The sequence below is a fragment of the Electrophorus electricus genome, chromosome 11 (assembly GCF_041902795.1).
Source record: "Electrophorus electricus isolate QZ-2024a chromosome 11, ASM4190279v1, whole genome shotgun sequence".
NCBI classification, from domain to species: domain Eukaryota; kingdom Metazoa; phylum Chordata; class Actinopteri; order Gymnotiformes; family Gymnotidae; genus Electrophorus; species Electrophorus electricus.
Window position 1 is genome coordinate 21,231,921 of NC_137507.1, and position 22,503 is coordinate 21,254,423.

Below are 22,503 nucleotides of genomic sequence, written 5' to 3' on the forward strand. Positions count from 1 at the left end.
TCCTTTCATCATCAAAGTCAGCTAAAAACCATATCAGTACAATACCGAAAAGTTGCCTACCTGAAAAAATATCGTGCGTAGTTTTTTTTTGTGCAATTAATTACACTATTGCAAATAATCGGTGCAATAGGATGGGCTTGAACACATTTATTGGAATAAATTTAAAGTTAGCATTGATTGGCTTGTACCGATAGATCTCGTCCAATCATACGAAACGGCGAGATGGGGACCACAGCCTTTACACAGAGAAGATACTGAGATTTACTAGCGGCAGCGATTATTTCATTAAGATATTTTGCGGTGTCACTTAAGGAAAATCCATTATAATTTAAAAAAGAAAGTTCCCTAATATTATGTTACATCCGACGTTGTGTGTCCTGAATGCATTTTAGTGGTATTTTGAGTGTTGTATTGGTAAATGGGGTGTTATGCTCAAGGTGGTTTTGTGTCATTCTTCTATACACAAATGGACGTGTAGTGGAGTGCGTGTTATAAAATAGTAAAAGCCGTTACAAGATGCTAGCCTACACCTTTAATTAATAGTAATCATTATTCAAACTGACTGCCAGGGGTGGAGTTTTCTTAATTTTTTAAATAATTGTAGCTTGCGGTTTTTAATTCGATTAAATACACATGCAATTTCACTAACCTGTCATCCGCAACCGATTCTGAATCGTTTGTAGCTAATTGGTAGCGAGTTCGTAGACTGCTCCATCGTATGGTTTATATGGGTTAGTTAGCTACCGGACAAGGGATTATGAGCGTGGAACCAGATGCTTTAGCCGTGGTAAACCAGCTGAGGGAGCTGGCGGCAGACCCGCTGAACCGGCGGGCGATAGCGGAGGACCAGGGCTGTCTGCCTGGCCTCATTCTGTTCCTGGACCACTCCAACCCACAGGTGGTCTATTCCGCTCTGCAGGTGAGTGAGACAATTTCACAAATTCACACGTCAGGAGACGGGATTCCGGGAGACAACCCCTCGATTTATGTGACCTTACCTACTATAGATGTATATTGTGCGAATATGTGTGTATAGGCTCTGCGGTATCTGGCTGAATGTCGTGCTAGCAGAGAGAAGATGAGGGAAGAGTTTGGGATGCTGCTAAGTCTACAGAATGTATCTGAGAAGTAAGTATCATGTTTATATAGAGTACCTTATATAGAAGCAGCTCTTGTGAACACACACACATAGTGATCTTTTTGGCCAAAGCTGTAAGATTGTGAGATTTCCTCTGTGGTTTTCAGGACAACAACACCAGGGGAGATGCGGATGTTGGCGTCAGAGGTGTATGAGCTGTTGAAGAGCATGGGAGCAGATAAAGGAGAGGAAGATAGGGACATGGAGAGGGAAGGAGAGACTCCCACCTGCAGGCACAAAGCCCAGTTCTTCCTTGGCTCATCCAACAAGCGTGCTAAAACTGTTGTACTGCACATTGATGGCCTCGATGATTCGGTGTGTGACACTCTTTCAATGATGTGCTGTAATCTTCATAACCCCAAAATTATATAATTATAATTTTAGAAAACTCCATCTTGCAAGGACCCATCTTAGTGTGATACAGACACCAGCCTTCTTTTGAAGCTTTAATAATGAGTGGCTACTGAGGTGCAGAATTACATCACTTTTAAAACTGTTTCCCCTTGATATCTTGGGTCAATTTCCTCTCCCTTTGTTTATAAAAACGGAAGCTGCTCATGGGCAGTGGAGCTGGTTGAAGAAGACTTATAGAGCAGGAAGACACCAGAACTGAATTAGACTGAAATCTAAAACCTGTCTGTTATGCCAACTATGTGTTCTGATGTAATATTTATGCTTATACAACTGAACTGAAACAAATTATCAGGTGGCATATTTGTTTCCAGAGTATAAAACAGCATAACAGTTTAATTGTTAATCATGCTGGTACAGGAAAGATTTTAATAAGCTATATATAAATTTTATTGTTGCAGTTCAGAGATACTGCATGACTGTCTCTAACATATTTCATATAGTTACTAGCACTGTATCAATCCTGTTAGTCAGTTATCACAGACACACTGAAATCAATACAGAGTTATTAGGTTCAAACGTGAAAAGCAGAAGTGTAGTTTGTCTTAAACCTAAAATATACAAGCTGTATGGTGTATTTAGATTTCAGATACACTTTTGGATTCACGTTAAACATGAGTTTGTATTTTGTAGTATTTCATTTTTCAAAATTGCAGTTAAAATTATGCAGTAAGGGTATGACAATGTTTAAAATGTCTTTTGTGCATGTAGGAGCACAGGTCTCTCTGTGAGGAAGCTCTGCTGAAGATTCGAGGAGTAATCAGTTTCACTTTCCAGATGGCAGTGAAGAGATGCATTGTCAGGATCAGGTCTGACCTTACTGCTGAGGTGAGACCCACTCTTATGTTTGAGTAGATGTGTGAAATTGTGCTCTGAAATGGAGCTTGTTAAATAAAAATGAGCTGCTCATCTAATGATCCAAACTTGAATTCTTGAAAGACTGTAGATGTATTTTAATCTGTGAAGGTTGTACAGACCCAGAAATACTCCTTTAAAGAGCAGGATGTGTTTGAATTTAGCTCAACACCAAAGCAAATCAATGAACAGATATTGTTGAGACCCCTGGTTTGCAGTATGTTCTCTAATTTCTCTGTCTGAATAATTACTGCACTCAAGTGGTAGTGATTAAGTTCACCTAAATTTAAAGCAAGAGTAACACTCATTGCAATATAAAGTCTGTAAAATCTATGTTATGGAAAATGACCTCCTACAAGTAAAGATAATAAAGTTTTCAGATCAAGGTTGATTATCTAATGGTACTCATCTTAAAATTGCCTCCAAAAGAATTGGAATGGCAAGGCCCATTTTTGTTTTTGCTACACACTGAATACATTTGGGTTTGAGATCAAAAGATGTATATGAGACAATAGCTCAGAAATTCAGTTTGAACCCACCCATATCTGAATATCTATTCTTGGCTTCGCTACTGTGTCTTTTGTTGTTGGCCGGAGGAGGATGTCGCCCCCCCCCCCGAGTCTTGGTTCCTCTCAAGGTTTCTTCCTCATGCTCTAGGGAATTTTCACTTACCACTGTCGCCCTTGGCTTGCTCACTGGGGGCTTGGACTCGGACATTTGTAAAGCTACATTGTGACAACAGCTGTTGTAAAAAGCACTATATAAATAAATTTGACTTTGACTACTGGGGTTGCAGCAGTTACAGCAGTTGATGACACAAATGTTGTGAGAGCTGTGAAAATAAAAATAAAAGCAACGGTCAGTGACATCAGCAACAATCTACACCGGATAGGGAAAAATGTATAACAGTCCATTGTTTGAAGGCGACTTCAATAGCAGAAATACAGAGGCTTTATCAGAGGATGCAAAAAAATTATCAGCAGTAAGAATCAGAAGGCCAGATTGGATTTACAGAAATTTAGAGATAAAAAGTTCTGCCCTGGACTGATGAGATAGATTAATCTCTAATAAAGTGTGCAGAAAGAGAAGATCTGGGGCCTCAATTATAAATGGCATAAAACAGGTGTGAATTGGGCATATGCAACCTCCCATGCAAAAACTGGATTTTGTAAAGAAACATTTAGTGGGAAATTCTGCATATATTTACAGACACTTTGAAAGCAGGAAATTGACACCCCCTTTTTTGTTTACACGTGTGCTTGCACATTGTGAATGACAATAAATTGAATTCAATGTGAAATTGAAAAGTATAGCATTACAGCAAAATGAGCAAATCACCATCCTCACATGTAACGATCCATATTAAACTATGCATAGTATGCTCCATAATTACTGTATATAGTCTTGTATGAGGCTTCTAGGTATGCTGTGTGAGTTTGACTGCTGCTTTGCTCTGGCTTCCCATTTTCTTCTTGTCTAATTCTTGTCCATGCTGATTCAACCCTCACTTTTGTGTTGTGGCATACTGGTTGAACTTCAGTAACTACGACTTTATTTGACTGCACTGCTGGATTCTTTGACATCTGTGTGTTGTCGCTTACTGTGCTGCTACCTATTGCACTCATGCTGGTACAGTCTAACACAAGCTTTCCCTTTTCACATTCCTGACTGGCGTTAACCTACTTCATCTGAGTAAGTTCCCCCTCTCTCGCATGTTGTGTGTGGTTTTGTCCTGTCGAGTGGACAAAACTGCCTGTTTCAACAGTTGCTCGTGGTTGTGATCTGTATGCTAATGTGGTTTATCCAACCTGGAGGGTTCTGAGCACTTTGTGGCTGGGCTTCACTAGTCAGGTTTTAGCTATGGCTGCTGCAGTGTGCATCCTGGGGTTTATCAGTGAAGTTCTTCATTGGATTATTAATGTTTCTGAAGCATTTTCGCAACTCAATGTGGCAGTCTCCTATACTGCTCCTGAACTGCTTCATCTTAAGGACAGATACTACAGGCTTCCTCCTGTAGTGTTTTTTAACTGTCAACATCTGAATAGTTCGTTGTCTATGATACTTGTATAACGGCTCACATCCTTCACCTTCTGTGAACTATATTATTCCCTGACCTGGATGTATCCCTCACATATAGAGCCTAAATCGTCGTTGCTCTACTGCCCAGCGGTCAGTTGACCACTCAACACTCCTGCAATGTTCGCTCTCTGAACAATAAAGCAACGTTTATCGCCAAGGTCATATTGGATCATAATATTGACTTCATGTTGCTCTCTGAAACCTGGTCACAAACAGGTGAATATCTGGGTCTGAATGAAGCCACACCTAATGGATTTCAGTATATGAATCAGCCATGTAACACGGGTCGTGGAGGTGGACTAGAAGTTTTGTAATAATCTACTTATAAGGTCCATAGTGTGTCCATTCACCCAACTTCCTTTGAATGCCTTGCTCTGAAAATAGCAGAATGATCTTGCTGGTCTACCGCCCGCCTAAATCTACCTCAGTACCTGTACTTTGTCCATTTTCCCCTTCAATGTTACTGCTTGGTGATATTAACATTAATATTGACTCAAATAAATATGCACAGTGCTTTTATCTGACCAGTAAGGGTCATATCCTAGATCTTGTGTGTACGACTTCATGTCTCACCTTCTAATGTGCACAATGCTGATTTTCACGTCTCTGACCATGGAGCAGTTCTTTTTAATTTATCCCTGTCTCTCCACTCCACAAGGACGGATACTCCTTGTAGTGTCAACTTTAGCAATATTAGAAATATCAGTCCTTAGGTTTTTATGAATACCCTCGACCAGTCTCCCATCCCACAGTCACATCACCTGTGGTCCTGTTCAGTCATTACATTGATGCTGTCTCAATTGCATTTAACCAGCATGCTCCTCTTTTTACACGTGTTGTGACTTTCCATCACCCCGCCTCGTGTTTTACCTCTGAACTTATGTCTGGTTAATGAAAGCAAGAGGCCATTAACTGGAGCACCTTAAGAAAACTAAACTGACAGTTGCTTACACTACTACACTTAATGCATTTGGCAGACACTCTTATCAAGAGTGACTTCAATTTCAATCATGTTACAGAGCTAAGCAAATGTGTTAGGAGTTTTGCCCAAGGACTCTTATTGGTATAGCATGGAGCAATTGCCTGGATCGGGATGGAAACAGCATTGTTAGTGACTTGATTTGGAACAATGGTAGCTCAGTGCTTAAGGTGCTTGACTAGTAACCAGAAGGTTGCCAGTTCAAGCCCTACTGCTGCCAAGTTGCCATTGTTGGGTCCCTGAGCAAAGCCCTTAACTGCTCAAGTTGTACTCAGTTGTAATTGTAAGTCACTTTAGATAAAAGTGTCAGCTAAATGCTTATAAGGAACAGATGATCTCCATAAAAACTGCCCTACATAAGGCCAAGGCTGACTTCCACTCAACTGAAATTACCAACTGCTGTGGAAATCCTAGAGCCCTAGGATTTCACAATTAATAAGTTGCTGCAGCCTGTTTGCAGTTTCCCTTTAACCCCTTCATCTGCCCTCTTTAATGATTTTTTGACTTTGCTCAATGAGGTCAGCAACATTTACTCAAATATTCTCACTTCTGCTGACCCCTTAGATCTCACTTTGTCCTGCCCTCCTGTTGTTAACCACCTTTCCTCTTTTCACCAAGCTAGAATTTTGTAACCAGACTCGTCATTGGCTCTAAAGCAACTACTTGTACTTAAACCCTCTGCCTGCCCCTCTGATTAAAGCTTTCCAGCCTTCACTTTGCCCACTCATCACCTTGATCATGCCTCACATACCTCCCAACTTAAAAGTAGCTGCCTCTGCCCCAGTCTTGAAGAAGTCAGACCTTGAACCCCCATAATCTTCACAACTACTGTCCTATATCAAACCTTCCTCAGGATACAGGAATGTGAAATGTCAGCCTAACTCAAGGACAATATTACCTCCATCAACCTTTTTGAGCAGTTTCAGTCTGGTTTGAGCCTTCACAGCACTGAAGCTGCTTTGGTAAGGGTAATAAATTGGCAGCTGATGCTGGTCTAGTGAATATCCTTGTCCTCCTATTGCAGCATTTGATGCAGCCTGTCATCACATGTTGTTGCATAGACTAGAGTCCTGAACTGGTGTCAAGAACACAGCAATAGCCTGGTTTAGGTCATATCTCACCAACAGATAACAGTTCATCACCCCTGGCAGCTGCAGGTTTTACATTTATGGCACTTAGCTGATGCTTTCATCCTTCATCCATAGCAACTTACAATTATGACTGAGTGCAACTTGAACAGTTGAGGGGTAAGGGCCTTGCTCGGGGCCCCAACAGTTGCAGAACTTGCACCAGCAACCTTACAATTACAAGTCAAGTACCTTAACCACTGAGCTACCACTGCCCTACAAATACTTCTGATGCTTCTTCTCTCAATCATGGTGTCCCCCAGGGTTCAGCTCTTTGCCCCCTTCTTTTCATAATCTACCTGCTTCCACTTGTTAATATTATCAGACAGAACGGTCTTTGGTTTCATTGTTATGCAGATGGTCAAGTTTACATCTGCATCAAGCCTCTGATGCACTGCCTTCTGACTCAGTGATCAGCTGCCTGGTTATCATTAAAAAACTGCATGGCTCTAAACTTCCTCAAACTTATTAGTAATAAATCTGAAACCATTCTCATAGCATCTCCTTCCACTCTCAAGAAAATTGGTCAACCCACTCTATCTATCCTGGGTTTTATCACCTGCCCTATGATTCAGGTCCATAAGCTTGGTAATATCATGGACTCTAGTTCAAGTTCAAGTTCAAGTTCGGTTTATTCGTCACATACATAGTCATACACAGTATAACACGCAGTGAAATGGTGGAGAGTGCTCTGTCCTAACTGAGGAAGAGAACCAGGGGTGCATAGAGAAAAAAAAAAATATATACAGATAAATATATATATTCTATGTATGTACAAAAATATATTAACAATGTATGTACAATATATGTATATTATGATTATATACACAATGTACAATGTATATGGTTGGGTATATATGTACACAATCTACAGAATGTACAGATCCATTTTGTATAATACCATATCTACAGTTGTTGTGTAACAGGTTAATTGAGTATAAATCTAAATCTATATATACAGATGTACAGATATACAGTCATGTTACGTGGTGGTGGTGGTGGTCCCCACAGTTTATCAGTTTCCCTGATTCAGGGCCCGAATGGCCTGTGGGAAGAAGCTCCTCTTCAGCCTCTCTGTCTTGGCCTTCAGGGAGCGGAAGCGCCTCCCTGACCTGAACAGAGAGAAGAGTCTATTGTTGGGATGGGTGGGGTCCTTCACAATTTTCCTGGCCTTGGTTTGGCACCGCTTGTAGTAGGTGGTCTGCAGGTCAGGAAGTTCCGAGTGAGTGATGCGCTCTGCTGAATGCACTACCCTTTGGAGTGCATGTCTGTCCTGCTTGGTGCTATTCCCAAACCAGACTGTGATGTTCCCCGTGAGGATGCTCTCGATAGTGCAGGTGTAGAAGTTCCGCAGTACCTTGGAGGGCAGTCTGAAGTCCCTTAGGCGTCTGAGGTGGTAAAGACGCTGATGAGCCTTCTTTGCCAGGGAGCTGGTATGGCGGGACCAGGACAGGTCCTGCGAGATGTGAACACCAAGGTACCTGAAACTATCTACTCTCTCCACCGTGGTTCCACTGATCCTCACAGGTTGGTAGTGCCGCTCCTGCTTCTTGCTGCAATCCACGATCAGCTCCTTTGTCTTACTGACGTTTAGGAGGAGATTATTTTCCTGGCACCAGTTTTCCAGGTGTTTAATCTCCTCCAGGTAGGCCCTCTCGTCGTTGTCCGAGATCAGACCCACGACAACGGTGTCGTCAGCAAACTTGACAATGATGTTAGAGCTGGAAGCGGCTGTGCAGTCGTAGGTGTACAGTGAGTAGAGCAGGGGGCTTAGGACACAACCCTGAGGAGCTCCAGTGCTGAGGGTGAGGGTGGTTGAGGCGCAGTTGCCCACCCGTACTGATTGTGGTCTGTCTGTTAGGAAGTTGGAGATCCAGTCGCACAGGGATGTATGCAGTCCTAGATCTCCCAACTTAGTAGTGAGTAGGGAGGGAATGATAGTGTTAAATGCTGAACTGTAGTCGACAAATAGCATTTTAACATAATTTCCCCTCCCTTCGTCCAGGTGAGTCAGTGTAGTGTGGAGCAGATGTGCAATCGCATCGTCAGTGGAGCGGTTGTGGCGGTATGCAAACTGCAGTGGGTCCATGGAGGCTGACAGTGAAGATGTGATGAAGTCTCTGACTAGCTTTTCAAAGCACTTCATCACGACTGATGTGAGGGCGACAGGGCGGTAGTCATTGCTCTACGTGTTCTCTTGAGGCCCACATTAATAATATCACCAAAATTGCTTTCTTCCACCTTAAAATATCACTAGACTTTGTTTCTCACTCCCTGATTCTGTAGCTGAAACATTAATTCATGCTTTTATTACATCCAAACTGGATTACTGCAACTCCATTCTGGTTGGGCTCCCTGCTAATCTTCTTAAGAAGCTCCAATACGTGCAGAATTCAGCAGCAAGAATTCTCACGCACATCAGATCATGGGAACACATAATCCCCAATTGGAAAAAAAAAAAAAAAACTACACTGGCTCCTGGTTCATTATTACATATAGTATAAAATCGTACTCCTTGTTTTTAAATCTTTACACGGTCTGGCTCCTGATTACCTCTCTGGTGTGTTGTCCAGACACAGTCCCTTGTGGTTGCACCAGTCTGCCAGTGCTCATTTGCTCTCTGTTGCTCCTGAAAAATCACACACTTATGGTTATAAAGGTTTTAGCATTGCAGGCCCAAACTTATGGAACTCTATCCTCTTTCACCTCCATCTCTGCCCATGACAAATACCTTTTGAAGGCAGATATCTTTGCTGATCTGTATATTATTTTTATTACTATTGTCTCACTGCTTTGTTGTTTTATCATAGTTGTGTTCTTGTCCTGTCACTCAGTACTGTAACATCTACCATGTTTAATCTAGAATTTTTTACATTTAATCTGACACTTTTAACCAAAGATATTTACAATTATGACTGAGTAGAACTTGAGCAATTGAGGGCTAAGGGTCTTCCTCAGGGGCTCAACAGTGGCATCTTGGCAGTGGGGCTTGAACCAGCAGCCTTTCAATTACAAGTCAAGTACTTTAATCATTAAGATAGTGCCCCTCATTTATCTACTGTGTGTATTCTTTTGCTTTTGCTTCTTTTGCCCTTGTGCATCCTGAAAAGCACTTATAATGTATAAAATGTATTTTTATTAGGGTCCAACACTTAGTGTTTGGAACCCTTTTGTTTTTGTTAGGATTCTTCTTCTTCTTCTTCTTCTTCTTCTTCTTCTTATTATTATTATTATTTTATTCATTCATTTGTTTGTTTTTATTTTTTCTCCCAACGAATCATGCAGACCAAAGTCCTACAGACATGAAACCTGGTCCTTGATGGTAGTTAACTTAAGTTAAACTTGATAGTAGTCCCTCTTGCTACTCAGGTGCAAGACAGCAGCCAGATTGGACACTAGGTGGCACTACAGCACACTCAAATGCATTCCAGTCCATAACTCTTACACCGTATTATCATACAGACAAAAATGATTTTTCCCCACTTATTACTAGTCTTCCACTCTACAAAAAAGCCCCAAGAACCCATAAACTCGGCCCACTTAGATTTTGAGATAATTTGCATAATATGCAAAATCTCACACATTTTTGAGCTCAGACTAGTCCTAGGATTTTCACCAAACCTACACAAATCTGGTATCCTGACATTCACAAGAGTCTGAGGTGTAATAATTATCAAAAAAATCTGGAGAGTTCTACACTGTGTAGTTTCCACATGCTACTCAAATCAAGGGGCAGAGATTCCACTGCAAAAACTGAACATAAACAGCTACAACTCATGAACGCTCCAATGCAATGACACTAAACTTTCCAGTGATGTACCCCAAGTAGGCATGGAGCAAGTGAACCATCTTTGCACACCTGCTTTATTAGGGGGCACTATAACAGGAAAGAAACTGTGACACATACCCAGAATGTCCATTGTGAAACTTGGTACACATCATCTATATGCATGTCTCGAGCAGGACCTACAGCAGGGATACTATATCCCCAAAATGGCGGATGCTATCGGCCAATCAGCTTTCAGTACACACTTCACAGGTATAGCATTGGAAACTTGGCATGGTCATGTATGCATTCTCTAAGACAGCTATAGTAGGAGATCCAGTATATCTCCTACATAGTTTCACTTGAGTCCAAACAACTTTGAAATTATAAGTGCTTTTCAAAAATGAATAGTTTTGTTAAATTTTGTTAATAGTATAAAATTTGCTCTTTTCAAACTAGTTCTAGGATTTTCATTCATTCACTCACAAATAATCTTTAGAGTCTGAAACAAAATAATAATCAAAACAATGTTGGAAAACCTAAATGAACAGAAGTCAGGAAAAGTAGTTCACATCCACACAGAAATTTACAGACATACATGTGTTGACAGAACAATGTTTTACATTGATATCAGATTCAGAAGGTTATGGGCTCAACATGCCATTTGTAAATTTTAAACATTCACAAGGCATGTACTACTTACAGTCATAGTATCATATAATCAGCGCAGGCCTTTAGTGCAGCACGGTACTGTTCTTAGCTTTTTTTTTATACCAGCACCAAATACTATAAAACTCACCAGCATACACAGTGACCCCTACATCTGGGGTTCACCTAAACACTGCCCCCCCCCACCCACAGTCGCCCATTCTATATCCATAGGCATTAATATGGAGTTGGTCTCTCCTTTGCAGCTATATCAGTTTCTATTCCTGGGGAAAAGCTTTCTACGAGATTTTGGAGTGTGTCTGTGGGAATTTTTGCCCATTCCTCCAGAAGAGCATTTGTGAGGTTACACACGAGAGGGTCTGGCTCTCAATCTCCATTCTAGTTCATCCCAAAGTTGTTCAGTGTGGTTTAATCAAGTTCTTCTACCCCAAACGCACTCAACCATGCCTTTATGGACCTTGCTTTGTGCACAGGGGCACAATTGCTGGGACAGAAAAGGACCTTCCTGAAACTGTTACCACAAAGTTGGAAGCATACAATTGTCCAAAATGTGTTGGTATGCTGAAGCATTAAGATTTCCCTTCACTGGATCTAAGGGGCCTAAGCCAACCCATGAAAAACAACCCCATAGCATTATCCCTCCTCCACCAAATTTTACAGTTGGCACAATGCAGGCTCACATATAATGTTCTCCTGGCATTCGCCAAATGCATACTCATCCATCAGACTGCCAGATAGAGACACGCCAGTCGTCACTCCACAGAACACATTTCCACTGCTCCAGAGACCAGTGGCAGCATGCTTTACAACATTCCATCCACCACTTGGCATTGTGCTTGGTGATGTAAAGCTTGCAGGCAGCTGCTTGGCCATGGAAACCTATGCCATGAAGCTCCCAGTGCAGTTTTTGGGCTGAAGTTAATACCAGAAGAGGTTTGGAACTCTACAGTTATTAAGTCAGCAGAGTGTTGGGAGACTTTTACGCACTACATGCCTCAGCACTCAGCAACCCTACATTGTAACTTTACATGGTTTGCCACTTCATTGCTGAGTTGCGGTTTGCTGTGGTTCTTAAACACTTCCAGTTTTCAGTAATACCACTCACAGTCAATCATTGAATATCTAGGAGGGAAGAAATTACACGAACCATGCTCTAATTCATTGAGCTCCTTTAGAATGAGCCATTCTTTCAAAAATGTTTGCAAAGATAGACGGCGTGGATAGATGCTTGATTTTATACACCTGGCCTCCCACCAAAACTATGTTGTAAGTTAACATTTCTACATGTAAATATCATGAAAAAAGCTGAAATTCTGATATTCAATATCATATTCAGTGTTTGTCCAAAAAACAAATGTCTTCAGTGATTAGCAAAATCAAAAGAATTGGCCTTCCAGTTCCATTATCTTTGGAGGAACTTATATGCCTTGTAATATAAAAGCAGACCACGGTAATCTAGTCATGTACTTAAAAAGAAAATATAATATATGCACAAAAGTGCAAGACCTGCTTATATCCTGGATCTGGTGCTAAGTGTGAGTGTGTGAATATTTCTGAGCTATCAGAACTAAATTCTGCAGAACATGTTATTGGTCTTATGCTCTTCTTCTGTTGCTGTGAGTTGCAAATAGTCACTTCTAAAAATAAAAACATTATCTTTCTTTTTCCCTCCCTCCCTCCCTCCCTCCTTCTCTCTCTCTCTCTCCCTCTGTTTCTCTAGACTCTGGGCAGGGCAATTGCCTCCACGAAGGTGCTTAAGGTTCAGCAGGTGGTGAAAGGGGAGAATGGTGATGAGGTCAGATGCTAATACTCATTTTAACCCTACCCTAACGCTACCCCTACCTCAAGCACTAATCCTCAGTCAAATACGAATATTAACTCAGCGCTAAATATTATCATTCTAACTCCTCTAACTACCTTTAACCCACAGGTCACATGATAACGGCCAGGTTAGTTTGACAAGGTCACATAACAGTTTGAGCACAGTTTATACACAGTTGTAGAGTTTTTAACAATACAAAATGCAAATATCCAAGCAGTCAAACAAGTATGATGACTTGCATTGCTATCCTACAGTTTTGATAACCCAGTGTTTGGGAACAGGTTATCTGCTCTCTAACGAGACAAAATAGTGTTTTAGGAATGTTCACTACAATGGAGTTGCAATAAACAGTGATTTATTTATTAATCTGCTCTTTCAAAGAGCAAACTACATTGTTTCTTGTTTGGCTGTGAATTAAAAGAAGTTCAGATTCGGTAATGGAGAAAGAGCAGCAGAAACCTGACAGAGCCGGTCAACAGAAAAAGTGCTCTCATTCTGTAAATTCATAAAGTTAATTACTCTACTTTAGTGTATTCAAACTGCTTAAAAAAGAGGAAAGACTCCTGCTGAGTTTTAAGGTGAACTGGAAAATTTGAATGAGAGAGAGAGAGAGAGAGAGAGTGTGAGTGAGTGAGTGAGTGTCTGTGTGTGTGCTGGGAACCGAGCAGGTGATGACCAAGGCAATATCCTCTCACTAAGAGATTTTGTATAGCAGTGGCAGAAAAAAATTAAATGCTTTAGTTTTTTAATCAAGGTTTTTCTGCTTTTTATAACTTTATATTTATCTGTTATATGCATGCATGATATCTTTAAAAATATAGTATATTACACAAAGCAAAAAAGCCCAGCAATCTTAAATTTCACCCAACTGAAATACTGTGCCACAGCGTGTCAGAGACAGAACATGCAGATAAAACATGCACAGGTTTCCAACTGCAGAGTTTAATGAAAACGAACGGAAACAAAACTGAACATAATAATGCACTAGAACAAAAGGAGCCACATAATATAACAATGATGGACAACGGTCATAAAACTGAACAGGGCTTAATTAAGGCTAAACATAATCACATAATAACCCCCAGGTGGTGTGGCAACTGATGTCTAACACATACCACCTGAGGGAGGTGTGGACTAAACAAAACAAGACAAGTGACAGATAACAATATAAACACGTGTTCACTGTTATAAGGGGGATTGCAAAATGACACAGTGTTTTTAATGAAATATTGGTATTGATATCGGGTGACATTCAAATTCAAGATATCAGTACAGTAAAACTGGTATCATGCCATATGCCATATCTAGAGTAGATGTAAAAAATGCAGCTATAGAAAAATCTGTCCAGATGCCAGCTGAGGACAAAACTCACAAGTAACAAATCCCTGAGCTGATGTGAAAAATAAACTGTTGACACCATTGGCCAAGCTAATAACTTAAACTATGTTTTTGTAAATGCATGTGTGCAGGTTCTGATTCCATTTCAAGAGGAACAGGAAGGCGAAGAGAGTTTGGCAGTTTGTATGAACCTGCCAGAGTACCTGTCGGAAGATGACAGTCCAAGTGTTGAGAAGGAGAAAGTTCTGAGCCGGGTTGGGTCTGCCAGTGAAGGCAGTGGCTGGCTTGCCTCTGCAGCTAACTTTATTTCCAGATCATTCTACTGGTGATCATTTACTGTCCTGAACATTCCCAGAATGTCTCCTTTTTAGCCAGAACATTCCTATGGTGACCCCTTCTGTCCTGAGCATTCAGATATTGAGAGGAATACACACACACACGCATATGGCCTCAGTTATTAAATCTTCTGACATGATTTTCTCATAATGTAGAACCAAAATTTATTTCTGTAAGAAAGATCCACATGTTTGTTCTTTTTGTTGTGTTGTGTGTCCTAACAAATTTTATTGTAATGATCACAAAGTATGATCATCAGATCTGTTTCTACATGGAATCACCCTAGTGCTACATAATATCAGTCATATTGTCACCAGCTAGAGGAGAATGGATCAAAAATATCACTATCATTGTGATATTTACAGTGTGTTCCATGTGAAACATATCTTGTTGAAGCAATGATGTTTTCCCTTGTAAAAAGGATTAGGTTAAACCAAAACATTGCTATGACAACTTCACAGTTATGAAAATTCAGGTGTCATCCAGAACTTTATTTAAATTTAGTAACAGTTGTTTTTTTTTTTATAAATGAGGGTCCTTGTCTATAAACATAAACATACACAATCTCTGTTGCCAGGTACTATACTAACTGCAGTACACACCACTTACTGCCAAACTTGCCAATTTTGTTGTTGCTCTGTACCTGTAATAACTGTCCCTTTGGTGATTTGATTAATATTTTAAGAAAACCAGTTCTTACTCTGATTTCTGAATTTTATCTGTCCTTCTTATTAGATTTAGATATTAAATTTCTCTTCCTCTACTGAAGCATAACACCTGTTTGCTTAAAAGCAAATATACACCTGGCTTTTTTGTGTACTACTTCTGTCTTATTTATACAATTAACTTATTTGTGTTCACTGAACTTTAATATAATTTCACTAAGTAAAATCTCAAAAGATTTGTCAGTAGAGAAGGCTCTTAGTCATACAGCATACATTACTAAGATAAATGTACTCTAAACTTGTACTATAAAAAATTTACTCTAAATTATACAGGAAGCTATTGGCAATTTTCATTGCTAGTAAAGTCCTGTAAATATACAGTACTAAACTGAGACATTTGCTATAATTTTACAGCTATTACAGTTTTCTGATATGAAGATAATTTATAATTACAGTGATTATTGCAAACATACAGTTTGCTCTTTTATATACTAAAGAATGCAAAAAAAAATACTTAATACTGTAAATCAACTAACATTTATAAGATTACAATAATGTGAAAATTCAGCTTAAAATGCTTAACTGTAATCAATTACAATTTACAGTTGGTATTAAACTATAAGACTAGACGTGTATAGACCTTTTTGGTACATTAACACTTAGCAGATTGAGGTTTTTACAGTTTAGTATGAAAAGCATTTTTCTGAAATGGTCAAGGATTGACCTTGTTCCTAGGTTTATACCCAAAATACCATAATGATATAAAACGATTCTCAGTACAATATAGACAGTACAATGCAAAAATGTGTAAATTCACCTGTCATGGAGCTAGCCCTTTATTTTATCTCTCTATATTTCCACAAAGATTGACTTTGTTGCTCCTTGAAAGCTAGCGACATCAAGTTTGGTATAAAGGTTCACTTTCTAACCCACAACACAAAACTGCAATTCATACTGATGACACATATATGTCTAGCCTTTGAACAATGAACAAAACGTGCCCCAACTCCCTAAACCAAAACAAAAGAAAAAAAATTACCCAAAATAAGTGGCGTCATCTCCCTACATCCCTACAACCAACATACTCTGTACAGACATAACCGAACTAAACACAAAGTCCTCACATACTCACAATAATTTTAAAAAAGTTCAGTAACAAAGGTACAAAACAGACACAATTTAACGTATGCGAAGGTGGGTTGAGGCCTATTCTCCTCAAATGGGCTTTATGTGAGGTGGTATAAGGTAGGATAACCAATAAGGCCAAGGCACCTGGCGCAGCGATGGCGACACAGACGACGAGACAACCTGTAACAAAGAACATACACTGCCTAGCCAAAAAAAAAGTCACCACTAAACAAATAGGTCTCCCATTGGATAACTGCTGCATGGGTGATTATGTTTTAGCTGGCAACAAGTTATTTAACCCTAACTGATGCAGTGAGTAGCTTCTCATTTGTTAAACAACCACGTCGAAAGACACATCCTGTGTTCATGGAAAAGATGTTAATTTGTTTTAGAAGGGTCAAATTCTTGGCATGCATCAAGCAGAGAAAACATCTAAGGAGATTGCTGAAACTACTAAAATGGGGTTAAGAACTGTCCAACGCATTATTAAAAAGTGGAAGGACAGTGGGCAAACATCATCTTTGAGGAAGTAATGTGGTCGGAAAAAAATCTTGAATGATTGTGATTGGTAATCACTTAAACGTGTGGTGACATCAAATCGTAGAAAAACAACAGTAGAACTCAGGGATATGTTTAATAATGAAAGTAAGAGCATTTCCACACGCACAATGCGAAGGGAACTCAAGGGATTGGAACTAAACAGCTGTGCAGCCTTAGGAAAACCACTGGTCAGTGAGGCTAACCAGCAAAAAAAGGCTTCAATTTGCTAGGGAGCATAAAGATTGGACTCTGGAACAATGAAAGGTGGTCATGTGGTCTGATGAGTCCAGATTTACCCTGTTCCAGAGTGATAAGCGCATCAGGGTAAGAAAAGAGACAGCTGAAGTGAGGCACCCATCATGCCTAGTGCATACCATACAAGCGTGTGGGGGCAGTGCTAACAGCAGACAGTGTGTTTAAAATGACTTGAACTTATTCTCATTTTTAAAACAAAATAAAATCTCACAAAAAAGAACAATTTTAAAAGGACCAAATTTTTACATATATTTTCAGCACTGTTAAACCTGTCAGACCATCAAGCCATAGCCACATGACACCAATCAAAAAGCTTTTCTGAAACGAGTTGAGTGAACATTATCTACTAATTTTACCAAGTTTTGCACAATTACATTCAGATTTGACAATGCATAGTTCAGAGTTTACATTAAACTGTACCAAAAACCTACTCCAAAACTCATTTTTTATTATTACTTCCATTGCCATGGTGGTCATGTGGTCTGATGAGTCCAGATTTACCCTGTTCCAGAGTGATGGGCGCATCAGGGTAAGAAGAGAGACAGCTGAAGTGAGGCACCCACCATGCCTAGTGCCTACCATACAAGCGTGTGGGGGCAGTGCTATGATCTGGGGTTGCTGCAGTTAGTCCAGATTTACATCCCATCCAGATGATGGGAGATTTGGACCACTGTGCAAAGTCTTCTCCAGCACATCCTAAACTTTCTCAATGGGGTCCAACTATTTTTGTACTTCATACATGTGAGACAAATGTCATGTTTGCAATTTCAAATATGTTGCATTGTATGTGTGAAATCCATAAGTGTGAAAGACAGTATTTGTCTGCAATAACCACTCAACAAACACTATATTTTTCAATTGTAATAAATGGAAAATATTCAGATATTTTTCATCTCAGATCAACCTTTATATACAGACTGGCCTATATATGGACCTAGTTTTGCACTTATTTGTTGCTGTTAGTGCCACATTTCCCAGAATGGGGTCGTAGCACAGATGTATATAAAATGCTATTTTCAAGTTTGAACCCATTTTTTTTTTGTAGCACAATAACCTTTCAGTGGGTCACCAGTAAAGACTCTGGACCATTTGCCATTATTTATTCACCCAGTTGTTTTGTTTTTGTTTGGGTTTTTTTTGTTTCAGCAATACGTATAATTTTTACATTTGTAATGTAATTGCTTGATTTACATTAAATAACTAACGTCCCGAATGCCGCAGGGCAAGGAGCAGGACGCACAAACTCCCTCGAAGGAGACAGACATTTATTGAAAAACACAGAAGACAACGGCAAATAACGTAAATGGTAAACATGAATACACATACAACTAACATTAACGAGGTGAACTTTGACAAAGGCAACGTGAACACTAACATGATCAATAGCCGACAACCTTACACGCACCAACAAGCGTTTAAATACATATAGACGAGCAACACTAAACCATGTGCAGGTGTTTACTAACAAGGAGGACGTGGCTACAAACAAGACAAATACAAAAAACTTCCCACTGCACGCGGCGGGCCAAACTACGTGACTAGTGGGGTGTGGAGCAGCCCGTGACAATAACTAAAAAATCCATTACATGACTCAGAACTATATGCTGAATAGAACCCCACTGGTCCCCAATTTCTAACCATATCTGGTAAATGAAGTAATTGGTGAACACTAAAGGCTGTCTGACAAATCCCAAAAAGCAGTATGAAATCATTAACAAATGTTCTATCTCTTGCTGAATAAAGTATTCCGTCTGTGAGACGCTTGTTGTAAAATATAAGCAGCACTACATAACAGCATGAAATGGTAAAAGTATGCACTTTGTAACAAAGATTTGAGGACGAGAGGGCCTTAAAAAAATAAAACATTTCTCTATCTTAAACCCCCCACTGAACTTAGGCGGAGACGAAGTCAATATCCTCTCGCTAAGCAGCTAGAAATACTCGAGTCCAGGTTGCCTTAGTTTACCATATTTTAATTTTGATGTCTTTGTTTCTTTGTTATCTTCTTACTAATTTCTTTTCGCGTGTATTCGTCAGAATTAGTTGAGACCGGAATTCCAATACGCTGCCGGTAAATAACCCACTCTAATTTCGGAAAAGGTCTGCCTAAATGACTCTCACTAGAGCCAATTCCGAAGGTACAATTCCTCGGTCTAAGAACCCTGGACTCCTCATCGTCATCGGGTTCCAACGACCACAAGTAACAGCGAACTGTATGCCCGTTTGGGACCGCCCGCGTGCCCGCTAGGGGGCGCGGCGAGTTATGGGGTCCTCGGCCAATTTCACAGCAAGGAAGCTTCTCCGGACGATCCAATGGAACACACGCATGCATCTCCAGACGGTTCGACAGGGTCGAACACCATCGAGTCGTGAGAGCCGACATTTGCCTCCTATGTTACCAGTTGGTATCAATATTAGCTTTAGTGTTTATTAATCAAATTACTGAACTCTTTCCCATCACATGTGATACAGCCTCATCACTCCTAATTAGTTCTCCACTTCACTGTTCACAACGGCTTTCTCTCCTGATCCTCCTGTTAGACAGTAGGCATACTTTCATTACGAAAATGATGATTCATTATTGTTTGTGTTGGCTCGATAAGTAGATTATCCGTTTGATTACTCCCATAGGTTGCGTAACCCTGTCTATTTGCTTTGTTTCTCTGCGTTTTTTTATTATCTTGGCTAGCGACCTGTATCTGCCACGAATTGTTCGTGATAAAATTAGCTTGTTTGCATTGTTAGGCTTGTGAGTCTAGTGATGATTCAAGTGAACTAGACACTCCTGGTCATTACACTCCTGGTCACCACAACATTCTTCTCTCTGTTCTTTCCAGGCTTGGTGTAACTGGCTCTGCTTGGAGATGGTTTCAGTCCTATCTGGATGGACGGTCCTATCAGATGACATGGAGAGGATCCACATCCAAACTGTGTAGACTCTCCACTGGTGTTCCCCAAGGCTCAATATCAGGCCCCCTTCTCTTCTCTTTGTATACTCGTTCTCTTCTCATGGTTTCTCCTACCACTGCTATGCCGATGACACTCAATTATTTTTTTCTTTTCCACCCTCTGACCTGTAGGTCTCCAGACGTATCTCGGCATGCTTGACTGACATTGCGTCATGGATGACAACCCACCACTTGAAGCTCAACCGCAGTAAAACTGAGCTTCTGTTCATCCCAGGTGCTCCCAACCCTTACCATGACCTCACTGTTTCCTTTGAGAACTCCCTGGTATCCCCATCCGAAGCTGCCCGTAGCCTGGGCGTAACTTTGGACAACCAGTTGTCATTCTCAACTCATGTTTCTAAATGAACCAGCCCCTTCATACATGAGGTCAATGGTCAAAGCCCGATCCGATCCATACCTCGAGTACTTCATACCTCGAGTACTTCTAACCTCAAGTACGTCTCCGCTTGAAATACCTTGCTTCAGGTCTCATGGAAGACAAGCATTGATTTTCCGTCCTGGCTCCAAGATGGTGGAATGAACTCCCACTTGCTGTCCGGACAGCAGAGTCCCTTGCAGTCTTCAAACGTACACTGAAGACCCATCTATTTGCAGAATATTTAAAGGACTGCTAACACTGCTCCCTTATTGACTGACTAATTCAATAGTTATTGTAGGGCACTATTTATGTTGTTTAACAAACTCTAGCACTTATTGTTTATAGCACTTTATCATTGTTTAAGATAGACCTTATGTATTTTGCACTTCTAGGTATTAGCAGTCATCCCTGTGTTCTACAGTATTCTAGTTCATTGGTATGTTTAATTTTAACCTACTGTACTTGGATATATTCTATCAGTAAATGACAAAGCACTTTTGTAAGTCACTCTGGATAAAAGCATCTGCTAAATGCCGTAAATGGAGTGAATGAGAGGTGGATGAAATGCTGAGAAGAATGAGATTTATTTCATAAACAGTCCATAAAGTCCATAAACAGTATCCAAAAATTGGGCCATACCCATGGGGCAAGGGCAGTGAGTAACCAGTTTGTAACAAACAATAAGCAATACAAGGAAACAGAACTGGGGCGACAACAGTAGCAGACACAGGAAGAGAACAAAGAACAGACAAAACGCAAGGACAACAAAAAGTTTGTGAGGGAGGAAGAGGAGACACAACAAAACTAAGCCAGGCACAGGTACAGAAAACACAAGGGCGCAGGCATAACACGAGACATTAGAGGCAGGGAGGCTGACGGAGAAGCCACAAGACACAGGCAGAACAAAGAGCTGAAAAAGCTGATGAAGTTGCCATAGAGGACACAGGAAGCCCAAGGGGTGAAGCGAGAGCCGTGACCACTGGGGCAGGTCCAAAGGTATAAAGATAACTGGAGTTATGGGGGAAGACATCATTTTAAAATCCAAACATAGAAATAAAAAAATAAATTAAAAATTCATTGTTAGAAACAGCAGACAGTGTGTTTCAAATGACTTGAACTTATTCTCATTTTTAAAACAAAATAAAATCTCACAAAAAAGAACAATTTTAAAAGGACCAAATTTTTACATATATTTTCAGCACTGTTAAACCTGTCAGACCATCAAGCCATAGCCACATGACACCAATCAAAAAGCTTTTCTGAAACGAGTTGAGTGAACATTATCTACTAATTTTACCAAGTTTTGCACAATTACATTCAGATTTGACAATGCATAGTTCAGAGTTTACATTAAACTGTACCAAAAACCTACTCCAAAACTCATTTTTTATTATTACTTCCATTGCCATGGTATTTGCCAATGGTGAAATTATACAACCTTCTTTGATGCCTATTTCCAGTATTTTTATCACTGCTGTTGGCATGTGCTTCTGTTGGGACAGGACAGTAAAGTTTACCTTTTTTAGCCTCCGATGTTAATAATTATGACTTAATTTTTATAGCAGTTATATTTTTTGTCCCCTCTGTGCGTGCTGGAACGAAACGACAAACAGCTAAACAGAGAGATCCGGAAGGCTTGAATGAAGACAAGTGCTGAAGTAAAGTTTAGTTTTCTTTACTTCCAGTTTTTCTCTTTTTCTTTGTGAAACTGAAATAAATATGTGTATCTTTAATAATACATCTCGTACTACCATATGCAAAACAAAATACATTAATGGTGTAAGCAATACAAACTGACAATTGGCCACAGCATATATAGACATTTGACTGACACTGAAAATGTAATAAAGGATGGCTTAACAGTGTAGTGGGAAAGATGAGCAGTTTGCAGGGCACAATGATAAACTACAAGGTAATCATGTAATAATTACACAAAATGTTAGTAGATAACAAATAGACAATATAACTCACAGCAAAGCTTCTCCAAGGATCAACATGAAAGGATTGCTATGGTTAAAGAACAGCTCTGATGTGAGAGTTGTTTCTTGCATGCTGTCCTCAATATGGC

The 22,503-nt window shown here is 40.0% G+C and overlaps 1 protein-coding gene across 1 annotated transcript; it reads left to right on the plus strand.

Annotated features, from left to right (window-relative positions):
* The first annotated feature begins 237 nt into the window (after nucleotides 1-237).
* Nucleotides 238-15,212, plus strand: LOC113587319 (armadillo repeat-containing protein 1-like). Its single transcript, XM_027025931.2, has 6 exons — nucleotides 238-919; nucleotides 1,037-1,128; nucleotides 1,246-1,453; nucleotides 2,261-2,377; nucleotides 12,745-12,819; nucleotides 14,316-15,212. The coding sequence occupies exons 1-6, from the start codon at nucleotides 758-760 to the stop codon at nucleotides 14,511-14,513; spliced, it is 852 nt and encodes a 283-aa protein (XP_026881732.2). The 5' UTR covers nucleotides 238-757; the 3' UTR covers nucleotides 14,514-15,212.
* The last annotated feature ends 7,291 nt before the right edge of the window (nucleotides 15,213-22,503 follow it).